Source organism: Microcebus murinus, chromosome 27, assembly GCF_040939455.1.
Source record: "Microcebus murinus isolate Inina chromosome 27, M.murinus_Inina_mat1.0, whole genome shotgun sequence".
NCBI lineage: Eukaryota > Metazoa > Chordata > Mammalia > Primates > Cheirogaleidae > Microcebus > Microcebus murinus.
This window is the reverse complement of record NC_134130.1, coordinates 795,157-811,497: the sequence shown is the minus strand read 5'-3', so window position 1 is coordinate 811,497 and position 16,341 is coordinate 795,157. Positions and strand designations below refer to the sequence as shown.

The 16,341-nt window shown below is 43.8% G+C and overlaps 1 protein-coding gene across 1 annotated transcript; it reads left to right on the top strand.

The window, feature by feature from the left end:
* Nucleotides 1-556: 556 nt before the first annotated feature.
* LOC105885550 (uncharacterized) lies at nucleotides 557-12,220 on the top strand. The gene is given in 6 exon segments (XM_075998262.1): nucleotides 557-873; nucleotides 7,266-7,392; nucleotides 7,598-7,658; nucleotides 9,275-10,446; nucleotides 10,449-10,496; nucleotides 10,499-12,220. Coding segments are annotated over 6 exon segments (1,470 nt in total). The 5' UTR covers nucleotides 557-870; the 3' UTR covers nucleotides 10,558-12,220.
* Nucleotides 12,221-16,341: the final 4,121 nt, after the last annotated feature.

Here is a 16,341-nt window from a genome sequence, read left to right as displayed (position 1 = left end):
GTGAAGTCGTCTTCTTCTGGAACATCGTCATCACTCTCCAAACCCCGAATCCCATCCTGAAATTCTTGTGACTCTATTTCCTTCAGAGCGATGGGCCCCAGTCCCTCACGAGCTCTCACGGGGCAGATGCGACGACACGACTCCTCATACCGCACGTTACTTCGGGTCTCCACCCCACAGAGAGCGTCCTTTATCCCACGTGCAGGCTTTTGTTCAGGGACAGAAGGGCGTGTCCTCCTGGGCACGCCTCATCCCACATTCCTGGCCCCCGGACGGCACCTGGCCTTCCCGGTCTTCCCCGGCTGGCCGGGTCTGGGCTCCCTTCCCGCTCGGACAAGGCCACGGTGGCTCCATTCATTGCACAGCGAGTCTGGAATTCCCTGCACGCCCTTGGGACCCCGTGTCCAAGAGGAAGAAGAAGAAGGAAGGGCCCACTGGGTGCAGGGAGACGACAAGGCCAGCTCCGGGGAGCCTGGAGGAGCGAGTTCCGCTCAAACGCAAATAGCCCTGCGGCGGGGTGCGGGGAGGGAGCGGGGACTGAGCGGCAGGGGCTGCAGCCTGTCAACGCCGCTCCACACCGCTGCGTTTCCGGTCGCCGCTCACGTCACTCAGGCCTCGGGGGGCGGGGCCCGACGCGCTACCCAATCAGGAGAGGTGGGCGGGGCCCCGCGGACTGTCTAATCAGACACGCCCCCCCGGTGGAGGGCGGGGCCTGGCGCCACCCCGCCGAGCCTTTGTTTCTCGCGCCCGCCCCCCTCGGGCTCCTGACTCCGTTTCCCCGGGAGTCCCCGGTGTCTCTGCTGCAGTCGCCGCAGCACCGGCCGCGGGAGCCGCAGGGAGGACGCCGGGACACACCCCGGGAGCCGGGAGATGGTGAGTGTGCGGGGCCGGGCGTCCCCAGGCGGGGAGGAGGGGGTGATGGGAACCGGCTGGAACCGGCTGTGGCGGGACCCGGGCCTCCCCGCGGTCCGCTACAGAGTCTGCGGACCCGAGTGGCCGCCGGCGCAGCTCGGCCCTCGGTGCCTGCGGCCCTCGGAGGGTGGGGCCGGGCCGGCGATCGGGCCCCCGGGGTGTCCTGTCCGGCCCCCGCGCGGGGACCCCGGGCCCGGCCCCGCGTGTCCCCGGGTGGTGCGGTGGCCGCGGGAGGGTCGCCGGGGAGGGTCCCCACGCGGGGTGTGGGGTCGCGCGGGGGCGGCGCTGCCGTGTCGGGCGTCCCAGTCCCTGCCTTCTGCTGTTGCAAGCGAAACCCAGGCGGCGTCAAACATTAGCGAGTTTATTTGAGCAAACGGCGGCTCGCCAAGGAGGGACGCCAGTCGTGGTTTGGGGGCCGTCGCAGGGCCTGCGGGGGACGCCTCTGCACGGCGCGCGAGGAAGCCCACCCCGTTCCGCCCTGCGCGGCTCGCTGTGGGGCAGGTCGCCTTCGCTGGTCCAGCCTGGTGGCAGTTTTTTTGACTGTGTGGTCAAAAGGGTTTATTGGAGGTTGTGGTTTGTTAAGCCTAAATTGCATTTCCTTATAAATAGGTAATTTATTAAAAATTTCACTTGCTGGGAGGCCGAGGCGGGGCGGATCGCTCAAGGTCAGGAGTTCGAAGCCAGCCAGAGCAAGAGCGAGACCCCGTCTCTACTATAAATAGAAAGAAATTAATTGGCCAACTGATATATATAGAAAAAATTAGCCGGGCATGGTGGCTCATGCCTGTAGTCCCAGCTACTCGGGAGGCTGAGGCAGGAGGATCGCTTGAGCCCAGGAGTCTGAGGTTGCTGTGAGCTAGGCTGACACCATGGCACTCACTCTAGCCTGGGCAACAAAGTGAGACTCTGTCTCAAAAAAAAAAAAAAATTGTTTTTTTCATTTGATCTTCAGGTCGTATATGGTGAAAAGAAAAAAGAAAAAGTAAAATTTTATTTTATTTTTTTGAGACAGAGTCTCACTTTGTTGCCCAGGCTAGAGGGAGTGCCATGGCGTCAGCCTAGCTCACAGCAACCTCAGACTCCTGGGCTCAAGCGATCCTCCTGCCTCAGCCTCCTGAGTAGCTGGGACTACAGGCATGTGCCACCATGCCCGGCTAATTTTTTCTATATATATATTAGTTGGCCAATTAATTTCTTTCTAATTATAGTAGAGACAAGGTCTTGCTCTTGCTCAGGGTGGTTTCGAACTCCTGACCCTGAGCTATCCGCCCGCCTCAGCCTCCCAGAGTGCTAGGATTACAGGCGTGAGCCACCGCACTGGCTGAGGCCACTGCACTCTAGCCCAGGCAACAGAGTGAGACTCTGTCTCAAAAAAAAAAACACAAAAATACCCCCACAAATCTAAGTTTGAGTGATTTTGCTGGATTCTTTAAACACTGGGCATTTTCTCCTTTAAAAGTAAGTGAGTAGCTTTGCCTGGGAACAGAAGCCTGAGGCCAGTGGCTGCAAGTTCAGGCCAAGTTGAGCCTGTGAAGGGAGGTCATTGCAGACCCAGTTGGTTCTTCCTGGGGAGTCTCCCTGCTGGTGTCTCGGCTGCTCACAGTGACCTTGGGAGGAGCCCTTTCTTTATACTGGGAGAAGCTTCGAGCTCTGGAAAGCTGGGTGACCACAGGCAGATGGGGTTCGGGGGGGATGCCCTGTCCGAGGTTGTAATTGTTATTATCCTGGTGCTGTTTCTTAGACATTGTCAAATGAAACACATCTGGATTTAGGTAAAGAATGAATTCATGACGAAGGAATACTGCAAAAGACTGAAACCACCAAGTATAAGATCTGCAGGCATCTCAAAGGTTTGGCAGAAGAGGGTTTTCTTTGATAGGGAGAAGGGAACAAGATTAGAAAGAAGGCAGGAGGGAGAGGGCAGGAGGAGGGTACAAAATCAGATCCTAGGTCAGAGACTTTTTTTACCCTGAGGTCAGCCCGTTCTTCAGAGGGGTCATGACAGGCGAGGTTGCCTGCTGATCCCCAAGCTTGAGAACACGTGTCACCTTCTGAATATGACTTCCCTTGTGAACTGTGGGTGAAACTTGGCTGCTTCTCTGAGCTGTTTCTCTTTTGATTCCTTTATAGAATCTTGCTGCCATATAATCTCAGTTTGCCTAAGCGTTCAAGAATTTTATTCCATAATTTCAGTGTCATATTTTCACTGTCTTCCTTGAAAATCTAAGTGGATCGAGTCATAAGGTCTGAATAAGCAAAGATAGTTTGGGAAATAAAATGATTTGTTTTATACTTCATTTAATTAATAAGAATATAAACACCCAGGGTCCTACTACCCAGGTGAATAAATAGGCCTTGGGCAGTTCCGGTGTGTCCTGATGTCACCTCTTTTTTGTACCCACAGATGACCAGATCCTCAGTTTTTGGGGTTATCTTTATAGTTTTACCATCTATGAATTATGAAACTGAGTGTTTTGCTTGGTGTTTGCTTTTTAAAAATTTTAGTAGGTTAATATTATCATGGATATATCATTAATATTATGCTGAAAGGTTTTTTTTTGTGGTTGTTTGCCTCTGTTACAAAAATACTGCTGTATGAGGCTGTAGTTCACCCAGTTTACTCACCCATTCCATTGCTTATGGGACTTGAGATGTTTCAGGTTTACTTTAAATTAGTTGACCATGTCATTCTTGTTTTTGTCCCCAGTGATAATATGTCATCAGTTTTTTACACATTGGGGAAAAATTTCTGGGTTGTAGACTATGGATAAATTCAAATTTACTAGGAATGATGTCAGATTGTATGTATGAATTAACTATCTCATCTTTCACGCATGTGTGTTTATTCTTGTATTTTACCAACACTCAAAGTTATCTAACTCATTTATTTTTGTCCATCTGGTATTAAACAATCTCCGTGTGATTATTTATTGCTTTTTACTGGTTTCTATTGGTTGAGTATTTTTCCTATGTGGTCTTTCATCTTCTATGAAATAACATCTAGTCATATTCTTATGCTTAATTCCTTTGTAGGTTTATTGCTTTGGGGTTTTTTGTTTTAACATACTCCGAACAGTCTTCCTTTTTCATTTGTAGGGATTGCAAATATTTTTTCCCAGATTATGGTTTATCTTTTTACTCCATTCTACATTTTGATGGATTGTTCTTAATTTGCATAGACTTGAGTTTGTCAGTGTCTTCCTTTGGGGCCTATTTATTTTCTCATGTACGAAAACTTTCCCTGCTGTGAACTCATAAACATTTGCTTGTGTCTCCTGAAGGTTCTGCTTTTTTTTTTTTTTTTTTTGAGACAGATTCTCACTTTGTTGCCCAGGCTAGAGTGAGTGCTGTGGCGTCAGCCTAGCTCACAGCAACCTCAAACTCCTGGACTCAAGCAATCCTCCTGCCTCAGCCTCCCAAGTAGCTGGGACTACAGGCATGTGCCACCATGCCCGGCTAATTTTTTCTCTATATATTAGTTGACCAATTAATTTCTTTCTATTTATAGTAGAGACCAGGTCTCACTCTTGCTCAGGCTGGTTTCGAACTCCAGACTTCGAGCTATCTGCCTGCCTCGGCCTCCCAGAGTGCTAGGATTATAGGCGTGAGCCACCACGCCCGGCTAAGGTTCCGCTTTTATCTTACACAAGTGTTTTATTTTTTTTTCTAATGTGCTTTTGAGATCTCTTTCAAGAGACTTATTATAAACTCTAGCTCTATCTTGACAGGGCTCTAGGAGATTTGGTTGTGGATGTATACAGTATGTCTTTTTGGGATACTTCTTTATTCCATGGGACAACTGCTTTGTCATGGGTTTATGTACCTTAAATGCCTTGGTTTTAGAATGTGCTATTTTCCACTGCTCTTTCTGCCCATCTCTCTGCTGATGGCATTCTGTCTTTTTTTTTTTTTTTTTTTTTTGAGACAGAGTCTCGCTTTGTTGCTCAGGCTAGAGTGAGTGCCGTGGCGTCAGCCTAGCTCACAGCAACCTCCAACTCCTGGGCTCAAGCGATCCTTCTGTCTCAGCCTCCCAAGTAGCTGGGACTACAGGCATGTGCCACCATGCCCGGCTAATTTTTTCTATATATATTAGTTGGCCAATTAGTTTCTTTCTATTTATAGTAGAGACGGGGTCTCGCTCTTGCTCAGGCTGGTTTTGAACTCCTGACCTCGAGCAATCCGCCCGCCTCGGCCTCCCAGAGAGCTAGGATTACAGGCATGAGCCACCGCGCCAGGCCAGCATTCTGTCTTGATTAGTGTAGATTTCAAAGCCTGGATGTTTTGGTAGAGGAAGTGCTAAAGAGTCACTTTGGGCTGCTATATCAAATTATCGTAGACTGGGTGGCTCAAATAACATTTATTTCTCACAGTTCTGGAGGCTGCAAAGTCCAAGTTCAAAGTTCTAGCAGATCAGGTGTCTGGTAAGGGCCTGCTTCCTGGTTTGCAGATGGCCATCTTCTTGTGTCCGCACGTGGCAGAGAGGAGAGAGGATACAAGCTCTCCTGGTTCTTCTTACAAAAGTATTAATCTCGGCTGGGTGTGGTGGCTCATGCATGTAATCCTAGCACTCTGGGAGGCCAAGGCAGGAGGATCGCTTGAGGTCAGGAGTTTGAGACCAACCTGAGCAAGAGCGAGACCCTGTTTCTACTAAAAAAACATAGAAAGAAATTAGCTGTCCAACTAAAAATATATATAGAAAAAATTAGCCGGCATGGTGGCACATGCCTGTAGACCCAGCTACTCAGAAGGCTGAGGCAGGAGGATTGCTTGAGCCCAGGAGTTTGAGGTTGCTGTGAGCTAGGCTGATGCTATGGCACTTTAGCCTGGGCAACAGAGTGAGACTTTGTCTAAAAAAAAAATCATATTGCCATTCACGTGTGGGTATTTTTCTGGGCTATATATTCTATTCTAATGATCTATAACCCTGCCTTTATGACAGTACCAAGCTGTTTTGATTATTGTACCATTGAGTACTTATTTGAGAATTTTTGCATCAGTATTGATAAGGGCCATTTGTCTGCTTTTTTCTTTCTTGTTATGTCTTTGTATATCTTTGTTGTCAGCATAATTTTGGCCTCATAGAATGAACTTCGATGTGTTCCCTCCTCTTTTATTTTTTGGAAGAATTTGAGGAGAATTGGTATTAATTCTTCCTTAAATATTTGGTAGCAGTGAAACTATTTGGTCCTGGGTTTTTTTGTTGGGGATATTTTGATTCATGTGTCGATCTCTTTTATTGGTTGTAGATCTACTCAGATTTTCTATTTCTCCATGAATCATTCTTGGTAGAATATGTGTTCCTAGTAATTGTCCACTTCATGTCACCCCATTAGTTGGTTCTTTAATATGGTGTGAGGCAGTCTTTCAGTTGTCTGATATGGAGGTGAGGTGAGGTATGGGGAGGTGGGAAGCATTTCATTGGCCTATAATTTGGCCTCATTTTAGGAACCCTGTGTCCCTGGGTTATGACTTTCATAAGCATTTCTCATCCTCACCCCTCCTTTGTTGAGGCAGGAAGGATAGAAGGGAGTGGAATTAGATATTCCCCTTGTCCCAGGAGGTTTGGCTCTGGTAACATTGCAGTTGGTAGGCTTTTGGGAAATAGTTTGTTTTGAAGGCAGTACTTAAGAAGAACAGAATTCTCTGGGCATATTTCATAATGGCCACTCTTCCCCTCCTCCTGCAGGAAAAAGGAAGTGATTTTTCTCTGATTTTCCCTGTGAGAACTGATAAGAGTCTCTGGAGGTAAAGCTCATAAATTGGTCGAGATGCCCGCCCACTAAGATTGGGCCTTCTGGATTTTTCCCTCTTAATGTGTCCACACTCAGCCTTCAGTAATTCATCACTTACAATTCAAGGTTTTGCTATCCCTGTACTGCTTCCCACAGGCAGTTTGCTATGGGATTCTCTTCCAGTAAGTTATGACGCTCTTGTCATTTAGGTTGGGGGGATCCTGTCCAAAATCTAGTTCCCAGATCAAAAGTCAAGCTTTGTGGACAAGCATTTCTAAGGATACACAGTCTGAGGACTGCAAATGTTAATGTTTCTCTGCACACTTACTACATCTTTGTTATGACAGGTGCTATAGACCCATTGTACAAAGAGACATTGGGGGGCCCCCGTGCACCCATGCACCGACCAAGAAGGGGCATGTTTCTATTCTGCTGTTTTACTAACTACTTCAGTTCTAGTCTAGTTACAGAAGTGAGTGTAGACAGAGAGTAAGTCTTACAACCAAGTCATGGAATAAATGTTGGGAGTCCACAGCGTCATGTGAACTTCTTGGTAATAAAAAATAGGTCCCTAGTGCTGTCAGTCTCACCCATCCATCCTATACATGTGGGATGTTTCAGGATTCGCTGGTCTTTGAGGATGTGGCTGTGAACTTCACCCTGGAGGAGTGGGCTTTGCTGGATCCTTCCCAAAAGAATCTGTACAGAGATGTGATGCAAGAAACCTTCAGGAATCTGGCCTCTATAGGTAAGGATGGCAACATTCTTTCACTTGATAAATTAGAGAACAAGTGCTTCTTGCTCATTAGTTCTGTTCAATGATTTGGAATGTGGAAAGGGAATGCTTTGGTTAATAGATCAGGCATGGCCACAGTGTACCATGAACATAGACTGTAATAATTTCCTATAATCTTGTGCTAATTAATAATGACATTTCTGGGTCTACATTTTAGGAGAAAAATTGGAAGATCAGAACATTGAAGAGAAGTACAAAAATCCCAGGAGAAATCAAAGGTAATTTGCACTCACAAAAGAAAGCAAATTTCCTCAAGAGAATTGTAGAAGGTCAGATATTTTTACTTTTTAAAATTTTTTTATTCTTTTATTTTTTGAGACAGACTCTTGCTCTTTTGCCCAGGCTAGAGTGCCATGGCATCAGCCTAGCTCATAGCACTTTTGCAATCTCAAACTCCTGAGCTCAAGCGATCCTTCTGCCTCAGCCTCCTGAGTAGCTGGGACTATAGGTGCATGCCACCACGCCTGGCTAATTTTTTCTATTTTTAGTAAAGATGGGGTCTCACTCTTGCTCAGGCTGGTCTTGAACTCTGGAGCTCAAGCAATCTTCCTGCCTTGGCCTCCCAGAGTACTAGGATTACAGGCATGAGCCACTGCATCTGGCCTTAGATCAGGGGTACTCAAACTTTTTAAACAAGGGGCCAGTTCACTGTTCCTCAGACAGTTGGACGGCCGGACTATAGTTTAAAAAAAAACTATGAAAAAATTCCTGTGCACACTGTACATATCTTATTTTGAAGTAAAAAAACAAATGGGCAAAAACACCCACATGTGGCCTGCGGGCCATAGTTTGAGGATGCCTACCTTAGATAGTTTTAAAAACAAGACGAGGCCGGGCGCGGTGGCTCACGCCTGTAATCCTAGCACTCTGAGAGGCCGAGGCAGGCGGATTGCTCAAGGTCAGGAGTTTGAAACCAGCCTGAGCAAGAGCGAGACCCCGTCTCTACTACAAATAGAAAGAAATTAATTGGCCAACTAATATATATATAGAAAAAACTAGCCGGGCATGGTGGCGCATGCCTGTAGTCTCAGCTACTCGGGAGGCTGAGGCAGTAGGATCACTTGAACCCAGGAGTTTGAGGTTGCTGTGAGCTAGGCTGATGCCATGGCACTCATTCTAGCCTGGGCAAAGTGAGACACTGTCTCAAAAAAAAAACAAACAAAAAAAAACAAGACGACATAACAGATAAGCCCAGCTTCACATTTATTTTTTATTGGAAAAATTTCTCAAAAATATATATTTAAGTGAGACATAGGCGTTCAGTATTTGCAAGATAGTTTAGTTGTAGACAGTATTAAGAAACCTTACATGACTATATATATATATATATATATGTATATATATATATATTTTTTTTTGAGACAGGGTCTTGCTTTGTTGCCCAGACTAATGTGCAGTGATGTCATCATAGCTCACTGTAACCTCAAATTCCTGGGCTCAAGTGATCCTCCTGCCTTAGCTTCCTGAGTAGCTGGAACTACAGGCATGTGCCACCATGCCCTGCTAATTTTCCTATTTTTTGTAGAGATGAGGTCTTACTATGTTGCTCAGGCTGCTCTTGAATTCTTGGCCTCAAGCTGTCTTCCCACCTCAACCTCCAAGTGCTAGGATTGCAGGTGTGAACTACTGCACCCAGCTTGAATACCATATTTTGATAATAGGTATGGTCATGACATCTTGCAGTATTTAGTCCATTCATGTTCCAACAATTGAGACAGGGCATAAAACCTATACTTTCCCAGATAATATTAAAAATATAAGTCTAATACCTATTAATAAATATAAAATCATTTATAAACACACCATTAATAATGTGCTTCTTATTTTTTTACAGCACTCATATTCCAGAGAGACTGTGTGAACGTAAGGAAGGTAGTCAATGTGGAGAAACCTTCATCCAGGTTCCAGATCACGTTCTGAACAAGAAGACTCCTCCTGCAGTAAAACCACTCAGAAGCAGTGTGTGTGGAGAAGTTGGCATGAATCATTCATCCCTTAATAGGCACATCAGAGCTGACAGTGGAAGGAAACCAAATGAATATCAGGAATATGGAGAGAAGCCATATAAACGTAAGCAGTGTGAAAAAGCCTTCAATTATCGTCACTCCTTTCCAGTACGTGAAAGGACTCAGTCTGGAGGGAAACCCTATGATTGTATGGAATGTGGAGAAACCTTCATTTCCCTCGTAAGCATTCGAAGACACATGGTGACACACAATGGCGGTGTACCTTATAAATGTAAGGTGTGTGGGAAAGCCTTTGATTATCCCAGTTTGTTTCGTATACATGAAAGAAGTCACACTGGAGAGAAACCCTACGAATGCAAGCAATGTGGTAAAGCCTTCAGTTGTTCCAGTTATATCCGAATACATGAAAGGACTCACACTGGAGATAAACCCTATGAGTGTAAGCAATGTGGTAAAGCCTTCAGTTGTTCCAAGTACATTCGAATACATGAAAGGACTCACACTGGAGAGAAACCCTATGAATGTAAACAATGTGGTAAAGCCTTTAGATGTGCCAGTTCGGTTCGAAGTCATGAAAGGACTCACACTGGAGAGAAACTTTTTGAATGTAAGGAATGTGGGAAGGCCTTGACTTGTCTTGCAAGTGTTCGAAGACACATGATAAAGCACACTGGCAATGGACCTTATAAATGTAAGGTATGTGGCAAAGCCTTTGATTTTCCCAGTTCATTTCGAATACATGAAAGAACGCACACTGGAGAGAAACCCTATGAATGTAAGGATTGTGGGAAAGCCTTCAGTTGTTCCAGTTCCTTTAGAAAACATGAACGAATTCACACTGGAGAGAAACCCTATAAATGTACAAAATGTGGGAAAGCCTTCAGTCGTTCCAGTTACTTTCGAATTCATGAAAGAACTCATACTGGAGAGAAACCGTATGAATGTAAGCAATGTGGGAAAGCCTTCAGTCGTTCCACTTACTATCGAATACATGAAAGAACTCATACTGGAGAAAAACCCTATGAGGACCCTAATGCTAACCCTTCAGTTGTCCCAGTTCCTTTCATAGCCATGAAAGGAGTTACACTGAATGAAACCCTATGAAAGTAAGGAATTTGAGAAAACCTTCCATCCTCTCAGTTTCTTTTGAATACATGAAAAGATTCACAGTGGAAGAAGAGATAATCAGCTTTGTATTAAGAGAGATGTGATAGAACAGTAAAATCTAGAGTTAGAGTTAGATCTCTGGATTGTCTTATGTCAATGTTGGTAGTGTTAGGAACTAAATTTCCCAGAATCCATTGCATTTATGATTCCTTGATACAATTCACTAGTAACTATCTTCCATGAGATTTGGAAATCAGAAGTGAAGAAGGCATTAGTTACGGTTTGGAGACACCATCCAAGGAGACAACTGGATTCATACAGGCTGTGCAGATACCTGCTTCTAGCCGATTTTTCCTGATTCTTTTGCTTGCCAATGAAGAATATCCTCAAAACTACTTGATTTCCATTTTCTTGGAGATGTAGGTTTCCACATGTCTCTAGAAGCCCCACACTGAATATCCTTGGACTCCTGGCCTCCAAGTGATCCTCCCACTTCAGACCACTGAGTAGGTGGGATTATAGGTGTGCACCACCATGCCCAGCCCCACATTGGATATCCATCTACACTCTGGTTTTTTTCAGACATTATAATGTGTGTGTATAGGCAACCAATTTAGACTGTCATGGTTGGGAATATATTCTTGGATACTCTGACTCCCCTAGTATATAAAGTGAATTGATATAAAGTCTAATTTGTATAGTAAACACCTTTGTTCATTCTGGTAATGACTGTTCTTGATTCAGCATGACAGCGACAATGCTGCCATCAAAACCAACTAGATGGGAGCTTGTTCCTCTATATGGTGACTGGTCTCACCCTGTACTTTCATGTAAGAATTAACTATCTTCATATCTTTAAGACTGTGGGTGTTTCCTGTCACAGCTGAATGTAATGTCTCAGTTTAATTTCAATTATGTTTGTATGTGATTAAAAACAATATGTATTTTTTATTCAAACAAGATTTTTGTGCATGTTTCTTAGAAATAGTTTATTAACTGTTTTCAGTGTTGGATCAGATCAAGTTTATAATTTTAGCAAGTTATTTGTAAGACATTATGAAGTCCATATTATGTGCATACAACTTCAGGATTTTTTTTTTCTCATGTAAATTTTACTTTTCATGCTTATATAGTTACACCTTTTATCTTGATAGTAATGTCTCATGTACTCATAATACCAAAAGTTAAATCATATTGTTGTGTGTGCCTTCTTGCTAAACACCATACCTGTTGCAAAAAGGGCGTAATAAATTATAGTGATAATTATGACCACAAACCATAAATGAATGTGTGCTGTATCAGTAAGAGATGCTCAGAAGAATTACTTATAGGATTTGTTCTTATTTTAGGTTGATTCTTTCTTATTCAAGGAAGGAAGTCATTTTTCTGTATTGCATGCAGTGAAGAGGTAAACTTAATTCTATCCTTGGTAATCACAATAGTTCTTATCTAGAAGGGAGAAGGCATAGAGTGGAGGTAAACCTAAGTCATGAGAAATACCAGTCAGTCATATTATTGAGAAGAGAGGAATTTTTGTCTCCTTTGTGATTTGAAATATGTTCTCTTCCACCAGTTTTTATTTTTATTTAAAAAATATTTTCCCATTAATAATGGCCTGATATTAACCAGTTTTATAGACATGGCCCTTGTTTTTGTCTTGATCATCCATCATATTCATCGAAGAGGATTGTTTCTTTTTTTTTTTTAGAGACAGAGTCTTGCTCTGTTGCTCAGGCTAGAGTGCCGTGGAGTCAGCCTAGCTCACAGCAACCTCAAACTCCTGGGCTTAGGAGATCCTTCTGCCTCAGCCTCCCAAGTAGCTGGGACTACAGGCATGCAACACCATGCCTGGCTAATTTTTTCTATATATTTTTAGTTGGCCAATTAGTTTCTTTCTATTTTTAGTAGAGACAGTGTCTCACTCTTGCTCAGGCTGGTTTTGAACTCCTAAGCTTGAGCGATCCTCCTGCCTCGGCCTCCCAGAGTGCTGGGATTACAGGTGTGAGCCACTGTGCCTGGCCAAAGAGGATTGTTTCATGTTGCAGATGTATGACATGTGTCTCTTCAACAGCATAAGACTTGACCTTGTGGTGAGGGGAGGCCAACTCCCAAACTTCTGGACTCGTTTTTGCCTTTCTTATTCCCTGAACACTGAAATATCTCCTATGATGTATCAAACACTGTTTCCCATTGTATACCTCAGTTAAAATATATAAATTTACTTATTCCTTAGCAAGCTATTAATATGTAGTACTTTACAACAGATCTACTTAATGAGTCTAATGAGGCCAATATGTTTAGTTAAATTGTCACAATACAAGCCTACGAAGCAATGACGTTAGCATCACTATTCCAATCAAGCCTTTCTTGCTCAGACAATATGCTCTTTATCCTAATTTGGCAACTGCTCTTTTATGCCAGCATTGTAGAGCAAAAAGCAATATGCAAAAGTTATTTTTATATCTATACACTGGCATGGAATGGTCCAAACTGTTCATTGAAATTATCCGGCAACCTCCTGTCCAGGTAATCCTTGTTGAAACTCCTCAGAGTCCAGGTATCACAGGAAAGCAGCAATCAGTGACCAAGCCCTGACTGTATGGAGATCACATATCCAGGCCCAGATAATGTGTCCACGTGAGTGAAGGGTGGATTCATTGTCAGATTGTACCGAGAGTCAAGTGAATCGAGGAGGTGGCATTGTCAGAGTAGGATGCTTCTGATACCAACCATTGTCTCATCTTTCTCCCTTGAGAGCCAAATCCACAGTGATAGCGCTTGCTACAGAGTAGAAACACCACCATCAACAAGACCACAAATATGATTTTCCAAAGGATGCATGTGGCTGTTTTGGGATGGCCAATCAAGGGTAAGGGATGATGGAAGCACAGGGTGAGGGACATAACAGGACACAGCTGAAAGCCTCATTGTTGGCCTTGACTGTGGGAGTGCCTTGATGCTTCACAAAACCCCAAGGATCACCCCAGAGAGGACATTGAAGCACTGGCCCAAAGAGTGTTCATAAGCCAGGAAGCTCACCACTTTTGGAAGGCAGTAATGTTGTGTTCTATTTGAGTCCTGATACTTTTTTGAGACAGTCTCACTCTGTTGCCTGGGCTAGAGTGCCCTGGCATCAGCCTAGCTCACAGCAACCTCGAACTCCTGGGCTCAAGCAATCCTCCTGCCTCAGCCTCCTGAGTAGCTGGGACTACAGGCATGTGCCACCATGCCTGGCTGAGTTTTTCTATATATTTTTAGTTGGCCAATTAATTTCTATTTATAGTAGAGACGGGGTCTTGCTCTTGCTCAGGCTGGTTTCAAACTCCTGACCTTGAGCGATCCTCCCGCCTTAGCCTCCCAGAGTGCTAGGATTACAGGCATGAGCCACCTCTTCCTGCCTGAGTCCTGATACTTTGTCTATGGCACATTCTGGTCTGCAGCTGATTAGAAAAGCAATGCTACAATTTGTGAGTTTCAGCAATTTAGAATCAAAAGTTATTTTGGCAACTATTTTCAAGGTTACATTTTCTCCTATGTTTAATGTGCATGCCTGTGCACATTACGCTGGACAAAATGAAGTGTATTTCCACATTACATTTTCCACACGAAAGGGAGTCTTTTACCTCTCACAGTTAAATTTTATACAATTAGTGACACTTCATGTTACTCTTTCAATTGATATTAAGGAATTATTAGGTGTGAATATGATATTCTTGTTATATTGTTCATATTTTATTTCAGTTCTTGACATATGAAAACTGCCTTACATTTTTAGATACACATTTTTATATTCTCAGTTTCTCATAAAGCAAGGTCAGAAAAGAAACAAGAAAAAAAAATCCGTAGGATTAATGAACTTATGTTGAAAATATGATGTTTTTAAGAGAAAAACTTGTGAATTCATTCCTGCACCAACAAATTAACACCCAATTCATGAAATTTTATTGAAAAGGACATAACAATTTCAAATGTGAACATAAGTTATATTCTTTCATTCACTGTCTTTATGAGTTTCTATAAGTCTTTTGAATCTTTTACACACTGTATATGTAAGAGCATGGTTACAAGTACTAAAAAAAAAGATGCATATATATTTTGAATGCCACAATGTTAAATTTAATTCTTGAGAACCACTAAGAAAGAAGCAACTTGGTTGTGTACAGAAAGATTATTGATGCAACTCATAAATAATTGAATGGCAAGGAAGATGGAATAATGGCTACTATTCTGACAGTCCACTATTTGAGACATGCAAGTTCTCCAAGTAGGCCCTTTTATAATGTACAAAACTGTCTGAAGTCATCTAATTATGTATCCTACTTAGCCAGGGATAAGCTCTTGAGTATTCATGTAATCCCTCCATAATTTTTCAGAGCACCTCTTCTTGTCACGAGTGTCCATGTTTGAACAATAAATATACAGGTGCATCGTTACTCATAAGCTAAGTTAGGTTTTAAAATTAAATGAAGTTTTAGGAAAGTTCGGTTCTTAGAACTTGACTTACCACAAGGCTGTGCTCATTTTTCCAGCCAGTATTCACTGAACATCTGTAAGGTCTGGGGAAAATAAAGCTGCCCAACACATAGTTTCTATCATGATAGAATTCCTAATTTATAGCTTTTAATTGAGTCTGTTCTTGTTTAAAAGCATTGTTTTTAATTTTCACTGCCAATTTTTAAAAGTTTTCATTTCTTTTTCCTTGATAATTATGGCAATTTCCCAGATGGTTGCCATGGCATCACTTTTTGTTTCTCCATGCAAATATACAGCTACCTCAGTGTCTCTTTTCTCTGGCACTCTGAAATTATGCCTCTCTTTGCTGTTGAAGGTTGCTCACCATCTAATCCATAACGTCCAATCTGCTTACATAAGCCAGAAGCCCCTTTTCTGAACTCCCCTCTATTTACCTCTTTACTGAATTTAGTCTACCCCTAAATACGTATTTTGAAGTCTGTTACCCCAGCGTGATGGTATTTGGACATGGGGCCTTTGGGAGATATGTGAGTCAATGAGCGAAGGACCTCATGATGGGATTAGCGGCCTACTAAGAAGAGTGGAGAGATAACACTGTGTGTTTCTCTTCCATGTGAGGATGCAGCAGGAAGGGATCCACCTGTAAACCAGGAAGATGGCCCACGTCCACCCAAAACGCAATAATAACTCCACCATGTGGCTCCAATGCCTGCCTGCCCGACGCTCTCATCAGCACGTGCCTGTGCACATTAAGCTGTTCACCTAGCAGACACCGACTTCCGGGTTCTGGCAGAAGCTCGTCACTTCTCATTCTCCATCGCTCCGCCCACCACGGCCGGCCCCGCCTTCTTGGGATGCTTGTTACTGTGCGCGCATACTCAAACACGAGCCCTTCGGCGGAGTCGCAGTGCGCATGCGCGACGACGGCCATAGGCCCTGTGAGTGTGGTGGTGCACGTGGCGACTGCCCAGTAGGGCCTGCCCTTGCATTTCAGTAGCGTCCTCCGCCATGCCATCAGGGACTGTCTCACTTGACTTGTTTCCCAGTGTTAGACCATCCCATTAGCGTTCACCTGGGTCCCCCCAGCCTTGGACTCGCTGATGATTCAAATGTCCCAGACCTGAGAAATATAAAATACCCTTATGGCTGAATCCTGACGAGGGACAAGCTTGTAAGATGCTCTCGTACTTTCAGAGAAAACTGCAGATCTTCAAATTCAACAGGTCAGGTATAAAGCCTGAGACGTGCATTTCTTTTCTTTTTGAGGCAGAATCTCTCTCTGTCATCCTGACCAGAATGCAGTGGCATCATCATGGCTCACTGTAACCTTGGGCTCAAGCAATCAATCCTCCTA